General features: G+C 36.1%; 1 protein-coding gene across 1 annotated transcript in view; it reads left to right on the top strand.

Annotated features, from left to right (window-relative positions):
• LOC113229041 (agrin) overlaps positions 1–23537 on the top strand; it is an 87438-nt gene extending 63901 nt beyond the window's left edge. Inside the window, exons 3-10 of the mRNA XM_026462520.1 lie at positions 17096–17236; positions 17607–17754; positions 18355–18516; positions 18788–18931; positions 19242–19406; positions 20497–20658; positions 22609–22734; positions 23348–23537. Of these exons, the coding sequence (XP_026318305.1) occupies positions 17096–17236; positions 17607–17754; positions 18355–18516; positions 18788–18931; positions 19242–19406; positions 20497–20658; positions 22609–22734; positions 23348–23528 (1229 nt within the window). The 3' untranslated portion in view covers positions 23529–23537. The remainder of the gene's footprint in view (positions 1–17095; positions 17237–17606; positions 17755–18354; positions 18517–18787; positions 18932–19241; positions 19407–20496; positions 20659–22608; positions 22735–23347) is intronic.
• The last annotated feature ends 6 nt before the right edge of the window (positions 23538–23543 follow it).

The raw sequence follows: 23543 nt of genomic DNA, 5'->3' as shown, positions 1-23543 counted from the left end.
GTTCTAAAAGGTAAGGGTGCAGGTGAAATTACAGTTTTTCTTTTACAATAGTGCAATAAAACCATTAACAATTCTTTTAGGCAAAACGTACATGGACTTAAAGATCTTGGTTCATCATATTCTAACTGCTTATTCTGAATTCTAGTTTTGATTTATGTCTTTACTCATTGCATTGTTTTTTTTTAAAGTGTACTTCGTAAAATACCGACTGCCGAATTTTTTATCACTAATTCGACAAAGTTAGTTCTGCATAAAGATTATCAAGTATATAATTAAGTGCCAATGCGTAAATGTGTTGTCAGTATACAAAAGTCACGTGCGTTACCGAGATGGCTCACTCTATTGTATTCTAAAGATAAAGCGATAAGATGAATCTGTGTAAATAATATTTCGCCAACTAATACTACCAAGTTATAATTATAAAAAAGAAATGATGCTATTGGTGCTGGCAAATAAATAACAGAAGATGGGTACCATTGAATCTCAACCATCACTCATGAATTTGAGTTCGGTGTACCACCAACCTTTAACCTTGGTGTTAACTTACTGCATTCACTCTACACTATGTCACGCATCACATACAAACCGGCTTGGAAGGAAATAGACAAAACCGAAAGTGTTTATTTGTTTCTGTGTTAATTGCTCTAATAGATGAAATTGGAACGATTGTGATGAGAAGAAAGTAAAATCGATTCATAATCGATTTCAATCGATTATTTTTTATCGATTTGTCAGTTTTATGAATATACATATATTTATGATTTATGTAGATCCGGATACATAACTGGCAATTATCTATTTCGTTGATTAGTATAAACAAAAATAATGGAAAGTTAATTTTATTGCGCGGGAGTGCGGCGTCAAGTTCCAATTATACCTACTAATAATAAATCAAAACAGAAGCCGTGGTAGCCTAATACCTACCGTTTCTCAAGCAGAGTCCGCGGATTCGAGTCCTTTTATGTTATGTTTAGTAGCTATAGAGCTCCTTACCTTACCAAGCCATAATTTCAGCATAATTGTTTTCCGGTTTTGAAGGGCTAAGGGTGCTGGTAAAATTACAGGCACATGGGACTTGTCAACTTATGTTTCTGTGTGAAGGGCGTAACGGCAGTGCCCTTCAGATCTTTGCAATTTAAAACTCTGAGTGGCATTAACTGTAATAAAAAAAAAACACCCGGCCTCGCACCGCTGAGCTTCTTCACGCGACAATTAATTTAAATTCGAAATTTTCGGCGAATGAAAACATCGTGATGAAACTGCATATGGAAGAAGGTTCACCACCCCTAAAGGTTCCAAGTCCCTGGAGGTTCAAAGTCCATAACCTTAATGTGTCCATGGCACCCGAGATACAGGGTTTTCCTAGTGCGGGGCTTTAAAAAAATGTATGAAATGATATAGGACGAGTATGCCGTGCGCCTGATGGTAAGCGACACCTATAACAGTTGTGCCACACAGAGCTTTAAATCGCAAACATCTGAAAGGTACTACCACCGCACCCATCACTTTGTGACATAAGTTGAAAAGTCCCATGTGCCTGTAGTTTCAACAGCACAATTATCATTCAAAACCGGAACGCAGTAAGCTCATATTAGTGCACCAAAAATAGATAATATGGTAGTAATTCCCTGGACCAGCTCTTTCACAAAGAACCTTAGTGCTATAAATGATTGACTATACAGAGTGTCACGCGGTCATACCACACCGAGAGAAAATACCTTAAATATCGTAGATAGAATATAACATTGAAAGAAGAGTTCATTATTATTTTAAAATCATTAGAACTGCATTAATTTTTTTAAAATAATTGCCTGTCTGGATCGGGAATGTAAACCACTAAATGTGGAAAAAAAACCTGCCATACTAATCGAAAGCCTACATCATAAAGACTGTTTTTTTTATGTAACATAGCATCTTAAATAAAAGAAAGACCATGAAATTTAAGATTTAAATTGAAATATTGTTTGGGGAAATGCCTTTTTTTTTACTTTGCCGCGTTTAGTAACAACTGGAGGAATCCCACCGAAGCCAACAATGTTTCTTACATCGGGTTACGTAACCGCTGCAACAAGCTTTGCAGGAGTGCCAGACGTAAACATATTCACTCCACTATCGACGCTTGTCTGTCTACTAAGCTGTGGAAATATTTGAAGTCGCTGGGCATAGGTAAATCCGGTTATGTCTTTCCCTCCGATGTCGATCTTAACGCGTTAAACAACTATGTTGCGTCTTCCCCAATATGTTTAGATTCTACTACTAAATCTAGAACGTTATTTACACTGGCCGGTGCACCTTGTCTTGCTTTAGCCTCGTTTGACTGTGGTAAGGTTACGGCAGGAGATGTGTTGAAAATACTTAAGTCTATTACTACGAAGGCCATTGACGTAATGACAGTTTGAGTCTTGATATGATCACCCCAATACAGGACCTGGTGGCTCCTATTCTAGCTCATATCGTTAATTTTTCTCTTTCCAGTGGTGGTTTCCCACTAAATGGTAACAAGCCCACGTGATTCCACTCCCTAAAAAAATCAAATCCTTTGTGTTTCTCCCATTACCGTCCTATCTCCATACTCCCTGTATTATCCAAAATTCTTGAGCACAATGGACTTACTAATCACCTCTTATGATACGATACTTTCAACCATCTGCAGTCTGGTTTTCGTGCGGGTAATAGCACGGTTTCTGCTCTAGTGAAAATTACTGACGATATTTGCGCGCGCGCGCGCGAGAAAAGTTTCAGCTCGTTAAGACCAGTGATAAGCGTTCGAACTGGCGTAGCCTTACGGCTGGCGTTCCGCAGAGTGGGGTTTTATCTCCTATACTTTTTTCTATCTTTATCTGTGGCATTACATCTTCACTCACTTCTTCTTTCCATCTCTATGCCGATGACCTTCTAGTTTATACTGCAGCATGCCTTGAGGATGTAGTTTCTGCTATCGGCACATTAAATGCTGACCTACAAACGGTTTCGGTATGGGCAAAGACCTACGGACTTCTTTTAAATGCACAAAAGTCCCAAGCCATAATGATTGACAGTCACCATTCCATCTCCAGATTGGAATGTATGGTGGCGCCTAATTTGATTCTGAATGATTCCATTATTCCTTTTTCCTCTTCAGTAAAAAATTAGGGCATTATAATGGATCAGACACTTGGTCGGAGCGAGTCGACGATGTCAGTCGTAAAATGTTTGCATCAATTCATTTCCTCAAACGGCTGCAGTACTTTCTTCCTCTGTCCACCAAATTTATACTCATACAGACTCTTCTTCTACCTCTTTTGGACTATGGGGATGTCGCCTAGTTTTCGCCGAGTTGGAGCTGCTTCAAAACCAGTGTATTAGATTTGTGTTCGGCCTGAAAAAGTATGATCACATTTCCGGGTTCAGAGATAAGCTGAAGTTGCTGCCTTCGTAGAAATTGCTCTCGTTTTATGTTTCCTATATAAAATCCTTTTCTATCTTTCTTCTCCTAGTTATCTTCGTGAGCGATCCCAATACCGCCAGGCTATGGGTGACCGCCTGCATTCCGGTACTAATTTGTCCCTCATTCCACAACACAGTTCACAAAAGTATTCGGAATCGTTCACAGTGAACTCTGCTCGTACATGGAATCTTCCCCCAGTCCAGGTCAGACAGTCACCTTCGGTTCGGGCTTTCAGAGGTGCCCTTTAGAAATCTTGGGATTATTCAGTCTCTTCATGTTAGAGCTTACAAAATATTTATTTACATTTCACATATTTAGTTATAGTCTTATTTTATACATTCATTTTATTATATATTTTATTTGTATTAGTGTACCATCATTTATTAATATTATGTATTCGTGTGTACATTTGATATAATAAATTTATCCTTTAATTATTGAGTAAATAGCATTCAATTTAACGATTAATATAACGATTTAACGAGGAAAGTTAGCTCCTGAGTCGGCAATAAAATCTAGTATGATTTTATTGCCGACTCAGGAGCCCACTTTCCTTTCAATTATTCAAAGGTTATCTGGAAGAAATCCCTTTATGGGATAAGCTCGTCTTTGTACAATAGCGTTCTGTTTCTTTGTTAAAAATTTGTAATTTGTTTGTGTTGTACAATAAAGAGTTTACATACATACAACTGAGATTATCATTTCAAATTAGTAATGAGTAAAAAACTTGTTATTTTAAACATTCACCATTTTTTCTTTTATTTTTCATTTTCATTTTTTAGTTTTTTTTTCATTTTCATTTCTTTTTTTGTTTCACTTCGAGCGGCATAGCCGTGGAGTACCCTGTATATGTAGAATTTAGAAGTACGTCCAGTGGAACGGATATGAATTTTTCAATGTCCCATTATTAAGTGTAAAATTGTATTAAAAAAATAACCAATCATAAAAATTCCAATAAATACAACCGTAGGAAGCTACTAACAAGCAATAAAAATAATATAGCTCTACTATAAAGTCTAGTTCACTAAACTGGCTCATAAATACTGTGTACGCGCGTAAAATCAAATATAAAAAACGAAAGTAACTCGATGGATTTACGACTTTACAACAAATTGTAATTGATGTTATAAATTTCATCCATTTATTCACTGAGTCGGAATAATTGTCACCAATTAAAATTTACGAGCAAAATAAAACCTATTATCGCACTGCTATTACAATAGTGTTGTAACTCAAAATTTGTGAAATTCAAGGTTATACTATTGCTGAACTCAAAATTTGAATGACTACACGTCAATACAACAGTCGCTGGAACATTGCGAAAAACGATTAAAAGATGAACTTAACTCAAAAATGAGACAATTTTTTTTATTAATGAAGTTTGGGCTCTGGGCAAAACCGTCGTTATTTAAGAATAAGATATTACCTTTTAATTTTTAAATATATTTGGCAAGTAGGAATTTTTTGTTGTAATAATTATTAATAACAAAGATCGAACACTTAGAAAAATTCCCTCAATCCAGCTGGTATCGAATCAGTACCCTTAGGCAACCCGTGCTAGATGTTCTGCGAGTTAAGCCACAGAACGAACCAACAGACCTAACGAATTTTTCTATGTGCTTCTTGCAGATATTTGTTTTTGTTTATTGACGACTTTTTTGCTGGAGCGCCATATGTGAGAAATTTATTTCTTCATTCAGAGCAGCTACCATCGCAGACCAGAAATGTCACTATAATTGTAATTAAAAAAAGAGTAGGAAATTGTTTAGATGTCTGTAATAAACTTTAACCTATACATAAATTTTTATAACCTTTCACGAGAAGTGATTAATTGGTTGGTCATTGATGCACAGTTTTTATTTATTGTTATTAATAGTGCTAGTGAACAATTTCACAAAAAATAAATCATATCGTGGTAGTAAAATATCATGATAGTCAATAAAATCAATATTACAATTAATACTACGCCATCTTGCGCCAGTCTCTGATAACTGTAAAGGTACCGCCTGAGTGAGAAACTTCATAAGTTTCTCGCAGGTGGTGTTTACGATAAAAAACGAAAAACTTCAATACAAAAGAGTTGTAACCAACACTTACAGAAATCCTTAAGGTCTGGTGACTCTGTAGCTCAATTGGTAAAGCAGTGGCCAGTTTAACGCAGACACAGGTTCGAGTCGTGTACCGAATTGCGAATTACTTGTAATCATGCCAGACGCTATGCCAACTAAGCCACGCAACGAACAAGTGGACCTTATGAATTTTTCTTGTCAGATCTTTGTTTTTTCATTTTAACGACTTTTTACTGTAGCGCCGTCTGTGAGAAATCTATTTCTTCACTCAGCCAAGTACCTATCAAAAACAAATATCTGCAAGAAGCACATAGAAAAATAGATTTATGTAGGTTGTTAATTTTACGATTAATTTTAAAAATTAATATCCTGTAATAAGCTACTAACGGTTAAGAGAACATTTATAATTTGAAAATTGACAACAACTCTGACAAAGCTTTTGGCATAAAATTATTTCTGTGCTAAACCGCTGACGTTACAAACCTGTCTATAAAACCCACACGCTGATGCAATGAGCTTTCATTCCTAAAGCTTGTAATAATGTCTAATTAGCTTTCGATTGCCCATACTAATTTAAGTTTTATTACTTCGTTAAAAGGAATAATAGTTATGTTCGTAATAGCTATATGTATTGTCATAAAACAAAATATATATAGGGTGTAAAAGTTGTGAAAAATATTCAAGAAGACGACAGGCTTAGGTTCATATATATATTCTAATTAGTAGATGGTTGGTGAGTTAGTATTGGTACTTGCTTAGTATAGTACTATACTATACTAATGTCATAGTTTTATTGGTTCTCCATACAAACTTTCGTCCTCTATTTCATCCCCATTTAAGATAAAGTAATGACAAAAAATAGATTATGTCCTTTTCCTTAGTCCCATCTATCTCTATACCAAAATTCAACAATGATGAATTAATGGTTCAGTGGCGTGAAAACGTGGCAGACCCAGTTACTAATACATATTAGGTTGTATTTTCAATAGTCTTACTAGATACCGATATAACGGCAATGGAGTGGAATTCCCTGCCTGCAGACTTATTCATTGAACGCTATTACTTGGATCTTTTCAAGGCGAGAGTGAATAGGTGTTATTTCTTTACTTACCTCAGATGAAATGGAGATCAAATGCGCACTTATATATATTTTTTGATATATACATATATAAATATAAAAATAAAATTACTGTTTACAGTTCACACTAAGTGAGAGTGGATTTCGGTTTCGGATTTTTTTATAATTTTATGATTTAGTTACAAAGGCACCCTGTATAAACGGAGAGTACTATGTTAAAAGCTACGTCCACTTGTAGTAAATAAAAATTCAAACTACAGAATCATTTTGTGGGTTTTCTGATTCAGCTTATTATATATCTCAATGGTAGCCCACCATGCTTTTAGCTTCATTTTAATTAAGTTTAGATTCTGCTAACTGCAGCTCTTTCTGGTTGTTTAAATTTGTAACATTTTAGTGTGAAATGGTTGGATGTCAAATTTGGCCATCGAGTATATAACCAGAAATAGAGACGACATAAGGTCCATACATTCCTGGTGACTCATCAGTGATACATCACTTGTAAATATCAACTCTCGTTTGCACTGAAATATAGACAGCGCCAACAACTGACCTGTGTGTACATCTACGTATATTCCAAAAATATTCTGTATTTATTGTAATAAATATAATATCTCTAACAATAGCATGCTGTTCCATATTTATTATAATAAAGATAATATCTCTTACTATGGGGGGCTATTCCATTTGGTGGTGTGGGGAAAAACAGCAAAACATCTAATTACAAAACAAACGGAATCAAATTTCATCGGTAATTAAATATTAAATATCTAATTTTGCAATTTTCGTCTATTATAGCAAAGCTCAAGTTAACTGGTCGATTTGAAGTGAAACAATTGACGACACCCGTCAATTGTTTCGAATTCGTTGTCACAGTAATGATATGGCAGAATAGTTTTCAAACCACTTTTAAACCTCTTTTAGATTTATAGCGAATTTGGCTTTTTTTTTTTACATTAAGTATGAGTGTTCTCTAAGAAGAATCTATAGGTCTTCACCCGCTACGCTGGCTGAACGCGAGTTGGCAATTTCACGAATTTTTCAATGGTTGCGAATCATCTTCGACTTAAATAAATGAATATAAAGACAACATTACATACGTTGCTCCGATCCCAAAGTAAGTAACTAAAGTACCTACTTGTGTTATGGAAATCGGTAACAACAACGGTATCACAAACATCCGCCGCAATAATATAGAAAAGTTAGATGGCGACACCATGAAAATCGGTATGGAAGCCACTCGACCCCGGATGTCGTCATGGTCGCTGTGTAGGTTTCATGAAAATATTTTCCTTCACCGTTACTCTACTAACAGATGACTACACGTTTACAGTTAATGCGGGAAGTCGTAATCAACTTCATGCAGCCTTGACTACTACTGCATGATGTTGACAACGAATTCACGCATTGACTGCATGTAGTTAATGCGTGCAGCCGTTATCAATTTCGTAAAGTCGAGGTGTCGGATAATGACTTCACGCACGCATTAACTACATACAGACGAAACCGACTTCATGCAGCCAAGATCGACTACATGCAGTCAATCTGTTAGCAACCTTAGCAAGAGTTACCTATATACACATTCACAAAGTCATTATTAACGGTTAAATCAAATGCAACGGTGGGTGAACGTCATATGTATTAGCAAAAAAAACTTCCAACAGCTTCACCGAGAAGATTCAAATAGCTACCATTTTCCTCTAACCATGGCTGGCTGGCCATTTATCACGTCTTTTGGCTCTCTGAGAGTTCTCATCTTTATGCGATGTATACGTTAACGATCGCCTGCGTTTTATTACAGCCTGGTACTATACACCATTAGGGAGAAAAAAGCTTGAAAATATATACGAGTAAATAACGCGTTTCACTATATAAATACGAATTTACTAAAATTAATTATATTAAATTTAGAGACTAACTTTTACATTCGTACGTTCGAATGGCTGGGACGCCACGATTGAGACTTGCATAGCCAGGGGGACCATGGTAAATATGTAATTGTTAACATATTTCCGACAAACACGGTATAACAAAATGATTTAGCCATACTTCCTGTGTACTCATGGGAACAATAAACAAAATCAAAGTATGTAATATGCAATTCATGCAAAAATAAAAAAAAAAATTTTTGTTGGACCACAAACATTTCGAAGTTCTTATAAAGCTCTTGACGGTGGAATAAGCGCCAATCATCTGTGCTCAGCGTCTTAACTTTGACTTGAACTTTTTAACCGACTTCAAAAAAAAGAGGAGGTTCTCAATTCGACCGTATCTTTTTGAGTCCGTTGAGACCGTTTTTTTTTTGTTGTCATAAAGAGGGTGTTTTAGTATTGGTCCAATTAAACTTAAAGAAAATATTCGACCTCTGAGGGTGGCAAACCAAGGGATGAATCGCGTTTCGCACACTCTTTCGGTAACCGATTTCAATAACACTTGGCAAATAGATGTACTTTTTAATTAGTTTCTTTTTATAAAAAGTTTATGTCTGATCTAGATAACTTCGTCTCGGTTTTCCTTTACCTTTCTTTCCTCAACTATAACGCTTCTAAGAAAACTATCGTGCCGTATTCGATGCCCTAACGTCTTTCCCCTTAGATTCTCTATTGTCTTTAGTAAGCTGCCCTTTTCTTGCGTTGTTCTTAACTCGTCCTTATTGTTATAGTTATTAATACAAAGATCGAACACTCAGAAAAAATACTCAGAAAAAATTCCTTCGATCCGGTCGGATTCGAACCGACGTCTTCTTACATACCGTGCCAGACGCTATATCAACTAAGCCACGGAACGAACCAACGGACCTCACGAATTTTTCTATGTGCTTGCGTCGTGTCTTTGTACTTGGTCTTTCAACGACTTTTTAGTCGTAGCGCCATCTATGAGAAATCTATTACAGATTTATCACCCAGTTAGTACCTTTACAGCTACCAGTCCTGGCGAGAGATGTCGCTATTCACTGTATTAATTAAATTTTTATTGAATTGATATTCAATTATTTTTTGTGAAATTACTCCACTAGTTTGTTATAATTATTAATACATAGATCGAACACTCAGAAAAAACACTCAGAAAAAATTCCTTCGATCCGGTCGGATTCGAACCGACGTCTTCTTGCATACCTTCGTCGTCCTTATTGGTTTTTCTTTCCGTCCAACTGATTCCCTCTATTCTTCTTCAGCATCACACCAACCGCACCGAGTCTCGATTTTTTCGAAACGTGGAAATGCAGCAAGACTGTCAGTGTGTCTTTTGTATGAAACGCTGTGATATCCAACCGAGTTCTGTATAAACAGAAACCTTACTGTCACGAACTCCTTGCTTTATATTATTTTTTCTACTGTTTCTGTCATGTTTTTATTTTATTGTATTGTTTTTTCTGATTTTACGATTGTCACTGTGTCGAGAATTATATTTTGTGTTTCATCCATTGACTTACAATTATATGGACGTCGGGTCCGCGCTAAAAAGTGTCCGAACTTATAGGGCGTTAAAATCGTATACAGAGCGTCATTCACGCTTTAGTCTTCGTTTGTTCGACTGACAGCGAAGCAAGCAAAATTAGACAGTACTGCGATGACATTACAATTTAAATTCAACGTTTTAGCTTTTTCATATTCCTTTACATGTCACTACGTTTAAATAGGTTGATTTGGGACATTTTTTTCGTGGTTTTTGTATTAGACCCGTCGTCCATTTATTTGTAAGTCAATGGTTTCATACATATTTGTGCTCATTTGTTTGGTTTCTTCACTTGAATTTCATACATTCCACATCGTCCACTTCACACATCACTAGCAATGTTTAACTTCTGTTTTGTTAATTTCGTTTAACGTTTATGTTATATTAATCGGCTTCTAAATAACTATATATTAATTATTATTAAGTAATTAATTTTATAACCACGTAACATGCATTATGCGGGTACACTTCGCGTAATGAAGGAAAATATTATTTTAATCATTTATTGCTATAGAATATTAATACCAATAAATGAAGAAAATAATGTTTCATTAATTATGGGTTTGTTAATAACTATGGCAATAGGATGGATTATTACATAATGTATACATCTATGATTGTTAACATGTACCCGTAATTAAAATTTCCGATGATTTTTTCTTGGCGTGTCTTTCGTGAAAGAAATCATAATAATAATAACTTTCATCATCATCAACTCGTGTATACGCCCCACTGGTGGGCACGGGTCTCCTCTCAATGCGGGTTGGGGACTTCACACGTTTTCCAAGGATTGCGAACCTTCTTCGACGTGTAGGTCTCATCATAATGTTTTCGTTCACTGAAAAGCTCATTCAAATTCAAAGCTCAATGTACGCACTTTAGATCCGAATAATAGTTTCATTTCCTATATTGAAGATAGATGTTCAAAAGTGACAAGTGCCACCGTTTAAGACTTACGTTACTTATCAGAATTTAAACAGAGTCGACACCCTATTGCCCTTGGAATGCTTGGAATTGGGCCACATCCCTATTAGCTATGATCTTGGCTCTCATTGGGATGCAACGTGCAAGCGCATGGTTGTGCAGTACGTTAAGTACCTAGATCTATTTATTATACTAATTTATCTGTACGTTGTAATAAAACTGGTAACAACCTATACTCGAGCAAAATTCGATGTAGAAACAAAAACATATTATTTTTTTGGATTATGACCTTGGACTGTTGAAAGTCAAAGTGTTGGACAAGTCTCTGGTGCAAGTCCGGCTGGGTCAAATAAATTTTTGTACATATTTGTTCGATTTTTGTGTCAATAATAAAAATATGTGAGAAATTTGAGCACGGGTCTCCAATCTCTCGTTAAATGTAGTTGAGTTTTATTTATTTAGTATTCAATTTATACATAGTTGGATGATTTCAGTTCTTTCTGCGAGAGAAAATTTCTTTATTATTAAAATAATAAAAGTTATTTTTAAACGGTGGAAGATCAGTAATCAGCAGTGATCGGAATTGAGGGGGTTAATTTAACTAAAGTATAAACGCTTTCTTTGTATGGACATACCCATTTCGTTATCAATGCCCATAATAGTATTTTGTTGTTGCTGTTTATTTTCTAAACATTCCAAAATATAATTTTTTAAGCCCCGCACTAGAGAAACCTTGTGTCACGTCTATGGCACCATGGACGCACATGTTGGGAGTGCTGTAACAAACAAAAATAAATGAGATTGGTGCCGGTACCGAATGTTTAATTACTTTTTGACTCTAAATACGATCAACTGGTGCGTTAACTTATGGAAAGTTTATGAGCAGGGTGCTGCTACCGAGTGTAGCAGTCTGGCGTTGAGAATGGTTTGTTGCGCACCCGCCCCGCTGGCGCCCTCGCACTAGGGCTCTTCGTGCAGCTAGAGGTGTGTCGCCACATACATCTAAGCAACCATACACCCAAACGTACGAGATAAATAAATGTAGTCCATACAAATATGTCTCCCGGCCCCGAATCAAACTCGGTATCTCTACGTGGCAGACCAGCATGGTCACCATTCGGCCACAGAGGCTGATATATTATGTTTATTTTTTAAATGGCTAAAATATTTGAATACGCACATATAGACACACAACTACAATATTAATTTTGAGACAATAATTTGTCGCGAATGTACTCTTCAATAATTAATACGCAAAGAGTTCGTCCAGAGAAGTACTGCTTTACCTATTTCTGCCGCCAAGCAGTAATGTCAGCATTACCGTGTTTCTTAGAACGGTAAGGGTGCTGGTGAAATCACAGGCACATATGGGACTTGTCAACTTATGTTTCAGGGTAACGAACGCAGTGGCTGTGCCTCTCCGATCTTTGCAATTTAAAGCTCTGTGTGACACTGCAACTGTTTTGGACAGGCGTGTAGCTTACCATCAGGTGCACGACTTGTTCGTGCCGTCGCTTAATATTATACATAAAAAAAAATGAAATTATAATCAGTTCCGAATTCGTGAGATTTGCAGAAGGGATTATCCATATTATTATTTAGTTTCCCTAAATTAACACCCTCATCTCCGATCGCTTGTAATCAAATATTTTGGTTGAATCCCTTATCTAAAAACTATGTAGTCTATCTGGTACCTTGTAGAATATCACACATGTGGTTACCAAATTCTACTCGTCAAACACAAACATAGTCGACCTGCTTATTAACATTTTCTTTCATATCATACAACTCTTACACGTGTTCAAATTCAACCGAGTTCAACTATTGGGTCAAGGCCTTAAAACTTACGACAGATCTTATAGATACAATGATTATTCAATTCGGGCACAAGTACTATTGGGTAATTTTCCGAAAAATTTCAAATAGTGGCAATTTTTCCGGAAAAAAATCTTGAAAATTGGAAAAATTTGAAAAATAGTAAACATAATTATAATTTCGAAGGTTCATATTACATCATGTTCTATATAAAAGAAACTTGTATAGTTAAAAGCTACTTAGACAAAAACGAGATTTACAATAACTTCACAACAGCGAAATAAACCTCTTCACCTCACTAACTCGGGAAGGCTTTCTTTCTCAAGAAGAGTTTAATGAAATTCGAACTTGACGATGGACTGTAGTAACACAAAATATGCGCCTTGATGTCGAGTTGCGGATACCAGCCCGTTGCACCAAGTGGTGCACCTAACTTTTTCTTTCGATGAAAAAATAACACATACTGACACGTTCGACTACACAATTTGTCGTGCATTTATGAATATAAATCCGTTGGTATATTTTATTCTTATTGACATTAACTTGACAACAATATGAATACAAAGATCAAACACACAGAAAAATTTTCGTCGACCCGGTGGGATTTGAACCCACAACCATGCGTTGCATCATTGCTCAAACCATCTGAGCCACGGGGATGTGTTTTTGTTATCGATCTTTGTGCTGGCTTTCGGCATTCGTCACCGCTAGTGACATCTGGTGAGAGATTTTTGAATAACCTTCTTACCGCAACCGATACCTTTACAGGTATCACAACTGGCGCAGATGTCGCTTTTCGATCGTGTGTTCTATTTTTGTATTCATAATGATAACAAAAAATAATAACTAGTCGAATTTATAGTGAACAAAAATTTATTAAAATGTGTAACAAATTCTATGTGACCATTCAACATTCTAGAGGCCCATAATCTCTGCCTATCCCGGTGGGACACAGGCGTGATGTTATGTATGTGTTTTTTTATATTTGTACTTCATTTCTTTTATATCACGGTACATGTGAATTGTGAAAAGTACTGTGTATTTGTATTGTATTGTATCGGTTTAAATCTAACTTTAGTTTAACGAAAAGATAAGATTTCGTTCGGGAGCCTAATGGAATATCCTAGTCTATGTCGGTGCCGCCGGCGGTGACTGTAACTTAAATTGTGGCCAGGAAAACGGAGGAGTATTTATTATTAATTAATTAATAATGCCCATGGGACCTTTAAAAGGCGCGAAACGTTGGTTTGTTTGAAAGAACAAATGTACGCGATTTAGATCCGACATAATTGTGCTTTTTCAGAAAAAAAGAACGACCTCAAAAGTTCGTAGAAATACATCTAGGTACTTGAAGAGTTTTATGTTTATGTGAGTTTTAGTTCTTTTTTCAAGGCGGTTAAAAAGTTAGGAATAACTTAGTGTTATATTTCAAATATGAAACCAATAATTTACGTAAAATACTATAGATTAGATTATAAACAGAATTATAATCTAAGTTTAAAAGCAAAAAAATGGTATTATTTTTGGAAAAAATAGTTTCATTTCCATTTTAGAGGATTTTCACTTGTCCCTAAAGTTAAATTTAAGTCATTACTTAATTTGTGTTTTATTATATTTTTTTCCTGAATGTAATCGAGTTTTATTTGTGTGCAGTGTACTTAGCTTGTTTTGTGGCCCTCCCACAAATAATGTATCGCGAGAGCAGATTTCAAGATGCGATCTTTTTGCAAAAGAATATACCCTTAAGTAATAACTTTACTTCAGACTTTCAACTTTAATATCATTAAAACTTTATTTATTTAATAAACGTGTTGTATTCGTTGTGCACTTACTTTATTCGGGGGTGTCTAAAGATAAAACAAAATACTCCATACAATACACGTACCATCATAGGACTGGAAGAACGGTTGCTTCTTAATCGAGAGCACGACGACAGGTCCATCTTAATCATAATTTCCCGATCGCATAATTTTACGAAATTCAGCCGTTAAGTGGCCAGCTCGATCATATGATTTAACACCGTTGGATACTTTTTTATGGGGTTATGTTAAAGATAGAGTCTATACAGAGCCAATCGAGTCAATTGCAGCCTTAAAACTCAAAATTCGTGAAATGATTAACGAAATAGACCCACCATTTTGTCAAAAAGTGACTAAAAACTTTGATGAAAGAATCGACATCTGTAATTGTAGTCGTGGTGGACATTTAACAGATATCATTTTTTATTCATAATTGCCTTACTTTTTTAATACAATAAAAATTTGAATCATTGTTATCTAAATTTATTGTTTTATTCTGATTTACAAAACAAAGTTCTTGTTGAAAAACATTTTTTAATACAGTTGCTTAAAATGTTGTATTTTTCGTAATACAAATCGTGCCGAAAGTTGGATTTTTCGCACTATGCTTTTTACCTTTCCATTTTTTTTAATTTACTGTTGTTTGAAGTTTTAAACATAGAACTAAAGAGGTTGTATATTTATTTAATATTTATGTGCTTTGTGATGTAAGTCATTCGTCATTAAAACTTATATTTACTTACAAACATCTTATTTGTTTAAATTGCATAGACGTTTTATAAAACAACGGGTTACATTTAAAAATACCAAAATATTATCCATAAAGTTAGCTGATTGAGTATTAACAATGACCGGAGGCGAGTATTACGCTAGACCACTGCACGCCGCGCCACCAAAATAGTAATTTTAATGTGGCTGAATACTGGCAACAGTTGCTATTGTACTCTGAATTTTTATCAGACAAAGAAATAAAATGAGTTTTTTTTTCAAATACTGTTTTATTTTACTTTCAGTGTAGTTTTTTCGCAAATGTATTAAAAAAACGTCGTTTGGTACACGTGCGGATTTATCATTTTCACTTGTCTCGAGTCTTAGAAGCCTCGAGGCTCGTGAATAATGACTAACTTTCCGTACTTGTATCAAAAATAACTATTACCTATAACTTCAATTAATAAGTTAAGTCTATTTATAAATTTTTAGCAATTATAGTTATTAATGACAGAAAACATCATGATTGACCTAAACGTCGAAAAAGGTTCACAATCCTTGGAAAACGTATGACCCGCATTGAGCCAGCGTGATGGACTAAACCCGCTCCTTAGACAATCTCGGACAATGTATTGATGATGATGAGGCTAAATAAACATGGCGCCATTATTGCAAAGGAAAATTTAACAAGGCCGTGATTAAACTCTCTAGAGGAGACGTGTCAGTAGTTAAACGTATAATTACTTTTTTATGTTACTAAGTGACTGGACGAACAAGTCGTGCGCCTGGCGGTAAGCGACACGCCTGTCCATAGCAGTTGAAGCGCCACTCAGAGCTTTAAATCGCAAAGATCTGACGGACACTGCCACTGCGCTTATTACCCTGAGACATTTGGTAAAAGGCGCGTATCTGCAGTAAACCAAATTTCAATGGCTACGACTTCCATTTTTGCATAGTAAGCATTAATTTATGTTGACTATGGGCTCACAACAATAGACTCCCGTAAATCACGTAAATTTTGGTTGCCTCGAAATTTACGCGGATTTGGTCACTAAATTAACGAAATAGAAACTTATAATCCAATGCTAGTTATGCGTAATTGCACTATCACCGACGTAAGCTGACAAGTCCCATTTGCTTGTAATTTCACCAGCACCCTTAACGCTTCAAAATCGAAACGCACAGTAATGCTTGGCGGAAAAAATGGGTGAGATGGCAGTACTTCCCTGGACGAACTCTCACAAACAGCTCTACTGCTATTGTAAATAGATTGTAAGATCCATTTCAAATATAAGCTACAAATAACTGGATCATCTGAGACCAATAGTCCGACAGGCTTGATTATAACTTTCATGGTAATAAGTTTCTCGTTAATGTGATTTTAGCGATCTATACAGAACCCTATTTCTGGCACTATAGTATAGTAATACTGAAGGTTTTGCATCTTACATCCATCCATCTGATTGAAAGAAGGAAGTCATAGAATGAATGAAAAACATTGATAATATCTTGGAATGCGAACTCAATTATGGTCACATTGACACTTCTACGAGGTCAATTGAAACAAATGATGTGTAATTTATTACTAAAGGGAACTAATTATATTTCATTTTGTTATGACACGTCATTCTTTTTTTCCTAACAAGGTGATAAAGAACTTAATTCTTCAGTCGGATAAGCAAGAAGGTCGATGATCGCAATAAAAATGCCATAGAACGCACACGTTAAGCCGTACATTTCTTTGGTTGTGTCTGGGCAAGAATGTACTCTCTATGGAATCTGTAAACCTAAATTAAAATGTATTATCGTTTGTCCACAGCGGTATCATGGAGTCAAGCGGCGCGAGACGCCAGCTGCCCAAGGATCTGCGGCCCAGCTCTTCAGGGTGAACCAGTTTGCGCTACCGATGGCTATATCTATCCCTCGCTCTGTGAGATGCGGAAGAAGACTTGCGGAAAAGGTAGGCTTGGAATTCTGTTTCGCGTCCATAAATATGTTTCTCTCATCCCAGTCCGTCATAACTGAGAATTGTGGTCACTTCGCTTCGGGAGGCCGGCCAATCGCTTTCCAATAATGTGGTCTATACTTGCCTTCACTGTTTTATAAAATTTAGTAAAAGATGTTGCTATTTAGAGTATTGCACAATGAATCGGATCATCAGTCGTCTATACTTAAGCAGGTCCCTATTTTGAACTTAGTTAAAAATATTAAAGTATGTCCATGTTGACGAAGACCAACTGGTTTGATAGGTAATTTGTAGCATTTATAGTAACGTCTCATATTTAGAATACTAATTCACATTGTCTGACAATCTTATATGGCATTTCCAGGTGTAAGACTTGCTCAAGACCAAGGCTCCTGCTCCAGGGCACAAGGTTCAAAATGCGATCACCGGTGCACATCGGAACGGGACCCCGTGTGCGGCACGAATGGCAGAACGTATCTAAATAGGTGCATGCTGCAGGTTGAGATTTGCAGGTAAGATAGAGATGAGTATTAACCAGTAGGAAATTGTTAAGGTCGAAAGTGTAAGAGATAGGTAGCACAGAGTGTATTATCTAACACCTTCTCATTTGAGGGAAACTTATCCCAATAATATAAAATACACATGATATCTATGTATAGTACTTCTGTCTCCTTCTGGAGACAATACTATATTGTTAAATATAAAGTGTATATAACTATAACATACACTTTACATTTAACAATACAGTACAGAAGGTCATCGATAAATACTAAATGCCGACGAGCTTCATTGATAGTCACAGTTCAAAGTAATAAGTGACTGTTCGAGAAAATAAAGACTTGCGCTTCTCAAATCAAAGTAGTTTAGTAGTTTTGTCATTGGACAAAAATTGATGAATTTTCTTGATAACGCACACACACATCCACTGGTCCTAAATTAGCGAATTTCTTGTTCAATAACGAACTCCACATAACAAAGGCTGTGTGTGATTTTTATTCAAATTTGTTAACCGTAAACACTCGCGGTCTAGTTAGCACGGTGCTGAGCGATGCCTTCGGCGTATGGAGCGTTTAAGGGAGTTCATTAAACATCAGTCCTGTTTTGGCTTTCAGGGTAGGCATCGGTCTGTCACACTTGGGAGCATGTAATAACATCAGTGCCCATCGCGAGAATTGCCCCGTGGACTGCTCCCAGGCGCCTCTAGATGGACCTATTTGTGGTTCCGACGGAAATGTGTACAAGAACACTTGCCAGATGAAACTCTTTACTTGCGGGTAAGTTATGAATTCTTAGTAATCCAATAAATTAAGGAAAACTTTACAGTATGAGTATTCTGTGTTCCTAGTTAAGGACACACTTTGCGTAGCAAAGATTCCACACAATTGGAACACCAAGAAAGCATTCAAAAACTTTGGAAATCTATCAAACCAAAGCAGCGATCCGAATCCGTGGCCGCAAGAAACTTCAAAAATAGTTTTGTCAAGTTGAATGCTTCACAGATGGTATATTTCCGTCAATAAATAATATATTTTTTTTTACTTTTAGCCAAGGAGTAGTACGAACAAGCAAGAAGCACTGCCAAACGACACGTCATTGCAGGGAATCTTGCTGGAGAGTGGCCAGACCTACTTGCGGGTCTGATGGGAAGCTGTATGCCAATGCTTGCAGGATGAAGGCCACTAACTGCGGGTTCGTTTTTTGTACAGTTCTTATATTTGCTCTTGAACTAGATCTGAACTGCAAAGTTAGGTCAATTCTCGCACGAACTTATTGAGAAAATTCCTGTATACCCCAAACGTCAAAGATGTTAGGATTGTATGTACTTCGAACCTTATCTGTCCTGTTATGGTCAATAAATTAATATATCGTTATACCAAATCAAGTACTTTGCGAGGTGAAGACCGAAAAAAATTGAAAAAGATAGCGATCGATGTTATCTAGATCTTTCCAGACGAACATGACCCTTCAGAATTTTAAAATCCTTTCTTTCCGTTTCCAGTAAACATGTGTTCGAAGTACCAATGGCATTCTGCGTATCCCAAGAGCGTACCTCAGGGGGCGAGTCTTGTCCCACCGACTGTTCAGGACAAAAAGAGAAGGTTGTTTGTGGTTCCGATGAGAACATTTACAGAAATGAGTGCGAGATGAAGATGCTAAATTGTGGGTAAGTACTTCTTGGTTACAAATTCTTTTTTATACAAATGTAAGTGCGCGTTTGACCTCCATCGCACCTGATAGAAAGTGACGATGAGGTCGACGATGGAGCATGCACACCTAAAAAATGCTGAATAGGCATTTCTCTAGCCTTGAAAAGGTCCAAGTTATAACGTGCAGGCAGGGAATTCCACTCCATAGCCGTTCGCCATATAAATGTGGAAGCGTAACGCTTCGCGCGTATCTTTGGAATATCCACAACATAGGGCTGGAATCCAAGACTCCGTCTACTCCCCCGATGACGGAAAGGGTTATGTGGATAATTCCATCGCACTCTCCGTGATATATCATGCATAAAATAAAATAGCATGAGTATAATTCGTGGATGTGATGTATAAAGCGACGTCAGTTGTAAGACAGCGGAGCCAAAATTTGGCGGCCGTAGTAAAGCACCAGATGAAAACTAATGAGGAGATATCATGACGGCCCCGGACAAACTCTCTACTATGCCCAATAAAATTCAGATTGTGTAAAAATATGTATATCTCAAAAAGCTTTCCTATATCACGAACCTGTATCAAGGTAGCAGGTCATCTTACAACATGTTCTCCCTGAATGAACCCGTATATTTTTTACGATATCAAGTGACGCGACGAAACGACCAAGTCGTGCGCCTGATATAACATTTAGGGTCGTATTCCAGAACTCTACTCAATGCTCAAGTTAGGACTTGAGTATGATTTAAAGCACTAGAAATCATACTCGAGTCCTTGCCATTAGAGTCGTATTTCCAGTGCTTGAAATGTCACTTAGAGCTTTAATCACCACGCTACTCCTATATATATATGCCTGTAATTTTACCAGCAATCTTACCCTTTGAAGGGTTGGTACCCTTACACAGTGATGCTCATACTATAGCTTAGCGGCAGAAATGGATATAGTGGTAGTACTTTCCTAGACGAATTGTTCCGCCTATTCTACTGCTACTAAATTTTGTTCTAATTTTCAGTATACTAGATTTCTCGAATGAAAATTTGTGTTATGGATAAATTAGATATATAGTTTTACCGTATTGATCAGCTAATGTGTTTTATTCACAGTGTCAGCAATAGAAAAATCGTAAAGAAGGTAGACATGGAGAAATGTCGTGGCAAGATAAACAAGTGCATGAAAGTAAAATGTCCCGGCGAGTACGATCCTGTTTGCGGCACTGACGCCAATGTTTACAACAATATGTGCCATTTGAAGGTTGCTACTTGCATGTAAGTATTACGGGTGTGTAATGGAAGATATAACAACAAATGGTCTATTTTCACTTTCTATAACAACAGGTGATATAATTTCTAAGGATATAATCACTCACTGTATATAATCAACAAAAGGTTTACCTATCAGTAATACGAAATGACATTTTCCAGAAATAACGGTTGGTCGAATTTTCATAACCTCGAAAGTAATTTTGAGAGGAAAATGTTTTTTCTTGTAAACCTAACTTAACCTAACCTAATCGTGTCTTTGCGATAAACATCCAACATATCCTGAAAGAATAACGGTTTCGTTATAATTCGGTTTTCAGTGTAACGAAAATTTGAACAAATGTTTACCCAACAAAAGATATAACAACAAACGGCACAAATTCAATGTGTATAATAAACCTTCAGTACAACGAACATTAGATATAACAATTAGGTGACATAATAAACAAATGGTATAATTACTACCAGTATAATATATTATATTAAATAATATAACACAATATTTCGTTTTACGAATAATTGAAGCGCCTAAGTAAATAAATTAGCAAACATACCTGGAAGAGTAACATGACAATTCTTTATTTATTATTCCTTGTGGGTGGTTTTAATTTATTATCTTAGAATAATAACGCATAGAATGATAATTTCATATCAAACGAACTGTCATAAGTGAGGCAAAAATCAAATTCATGTAGGCTAGTTTTAGTAGTAGGTTAATTTTGTCGGTTTTAGTGAATATTTATATAAAAATACAAGTTGAAACGCGTTACTTACTTGTGGAATGTGATGTTAGTATCTGTTTTATGTTTGTCTGAGGTATTTTTACACTCATTTACCGCACATTTCGTAATTTTTAAGTAAAATTCTTGATCTGTTCGCGGTGCAAGTTGACCTTGAGCACTGACGGCCCGCCCGCTCGTGTAGGCCCATTGGGAGCGCTTCAATTTGCCTCACTTGGCGTGTGCGGGCTAGGTTTCTATGCGTTATTATTCTAAGTTTATTATATTTATTAAAACTTTAAGAAGAATATTTAATTGCATATACTAACCTAACCTAAACCCACAGGAGAAGGTCGAACCAACTAGTAAATGCAAACAAATTCGGTTTATTCACCATTGCACCTAAACACCACTGTGAATGTTATATCTGAAGTGTCTATATAAAATGAACATTATGCCATCGGTGTATTAGATTGAAAGTTGTTATATCAATCGTCTATTATAACCAGTGACCTTTATGTCATGCATGAATATGTCAAATGTCTATATTATAAATTAATCATATCTGTTGAGCGTTATACCGACTAAAAGCTTCAGTTTCAGCTTCCTTAGGTCCCAGGATAATACCCTGTCGCTCTCTTGTTAGGTCCCAGTTATCTTTTCCATGCTTCAATTCCGGTTTCTATTCTCACTCCTTCACTGTTCATGCGGTCAGACTTTGGGATGCACTTCCTATTACTGTTCACGAAAGTAAATCGTTAGCTATTTTTAAAGTGAGAGTTAAAGAGCATTATTTATCTACTATTCCATCCATATCTTAGGTATTATATTATAAAATATGTATTTATCTAAGTATTTATATAATTTATAACAATTTAATATTATTATATTATTTTTTTCCTTGTTTTGTTGTGCACATATGCCCGTTCTTTTAGTTATAGTGTCCTGTATTTAGGTCTGCAGGAAGAAATTTCTATTAGAAATAAGCAGAACCTTTTGTTTTTAATTTCGCTTGTATTCTTTGTGATTTGTTGTATTTTTCCTGTACAATAAACGATTAAACAAATAAATAAATAATATGTCATTTGTTGTTATATTTACGAATCGCACCCAACTAGGGTGAGTATAATTCAATTAGATTTGCGTTATGTACTAGAAATCTTATCTTCAATTCAAAAAAGTTCTTAAATTTGGTTTCAATTCATAAGTTTCCAAAACGTTTGTTTACGTATTTCAGGAAAGGCGTTCAACTTGCGCACTTTGGCAACTGCACGTTACTGCCTCGCTTGGAGATCGACTGCCCGGAAAACTGCGACAACGCTGTGGAACATCCCGTCTGTGGTTCGGATGGAAATGTTTACAAGTGAGATTATTTGTTTTGCTTTGAATACACTTTAAGAATAATTAAAGGAATTTGAGACAGGTTTGTTAAAATAAAAATGTACACCTGACATTAAAATGTAGTTAAAAGCTATCCCATATAACATACCTAAGCCAAATAAAAAAACTGTTCATCCGTTTGGAAGCTGAAACAGCCAGACTATATATAACTCCTTTCTTTTGCATATAAAAATGCACAATAATAAGAAAAATAAGTATTAATTAAGTATTATTATAAATATAGTTTCTCTATCACGAGTACATCCCTACGCAATATAATTAAGGGCTCTCCGTAGTAAGCGACAAAAGAGATTTTTTGACTGTGTGCTGTATAATTTCAGAACTGAATTTCCTGTGTATTTATACACTATTTACCATTGTTTGTGGCAATTCTCTCTATATGCATCGACGGATATCGCTTTGCAGGACACGTACTTTACAGGACCTCGTTCATGGCTCGATCTTCAAACTCATCAATCATCATGATCGTAATCATCAATAAGCCGACTTTGCAGTTTGTGTCATCCATCATGATCTTGACTTACTCATCTAGCACTTTTCTGCTTTCTGTAATATTGTGCTATTCTCGTTCACAGGTCCGAATGCGAGCTTCGTCGTCTAACTTGCGGACAACACGTAGTCCCAGTATCTGCGTCCCATTGCCGTACCACAGCGCTTTGCCACGAACCGTGCCCTGGCACACCCGCGTTCGTTTGCGGCTCCGACAACCGCTTCTATAAGAACGAGTGTATCATGAAGAAGGAGAACTGTGGGTAAGGAATAATCCTTGTG

The sequence above is a fragment of the Hyposmocoma kahamanoa genome, unplaced genomic scaffold, assembly GCF_003589595.1.
Source record: "Hyposmocoma kahamanoa isolate Upper Pololo Valley unplaced genomic scaffold, ASM358959v1 270, whole genome shotgun sequence".
In the NCBI taxonomy this organism is placed as follows: Eukaryota; Metazoa; Arthropoda; class Insecta; order Lepidoptera; family Cosmopterigidae; genus Hyposmocoma; species Hyposmocoma kahamanoa.
The sequence above is the reverse complement of the archived record's forward strand: the minus strand, read 5'-3'. Positions and strand labels throughout refer to the sequence as shown.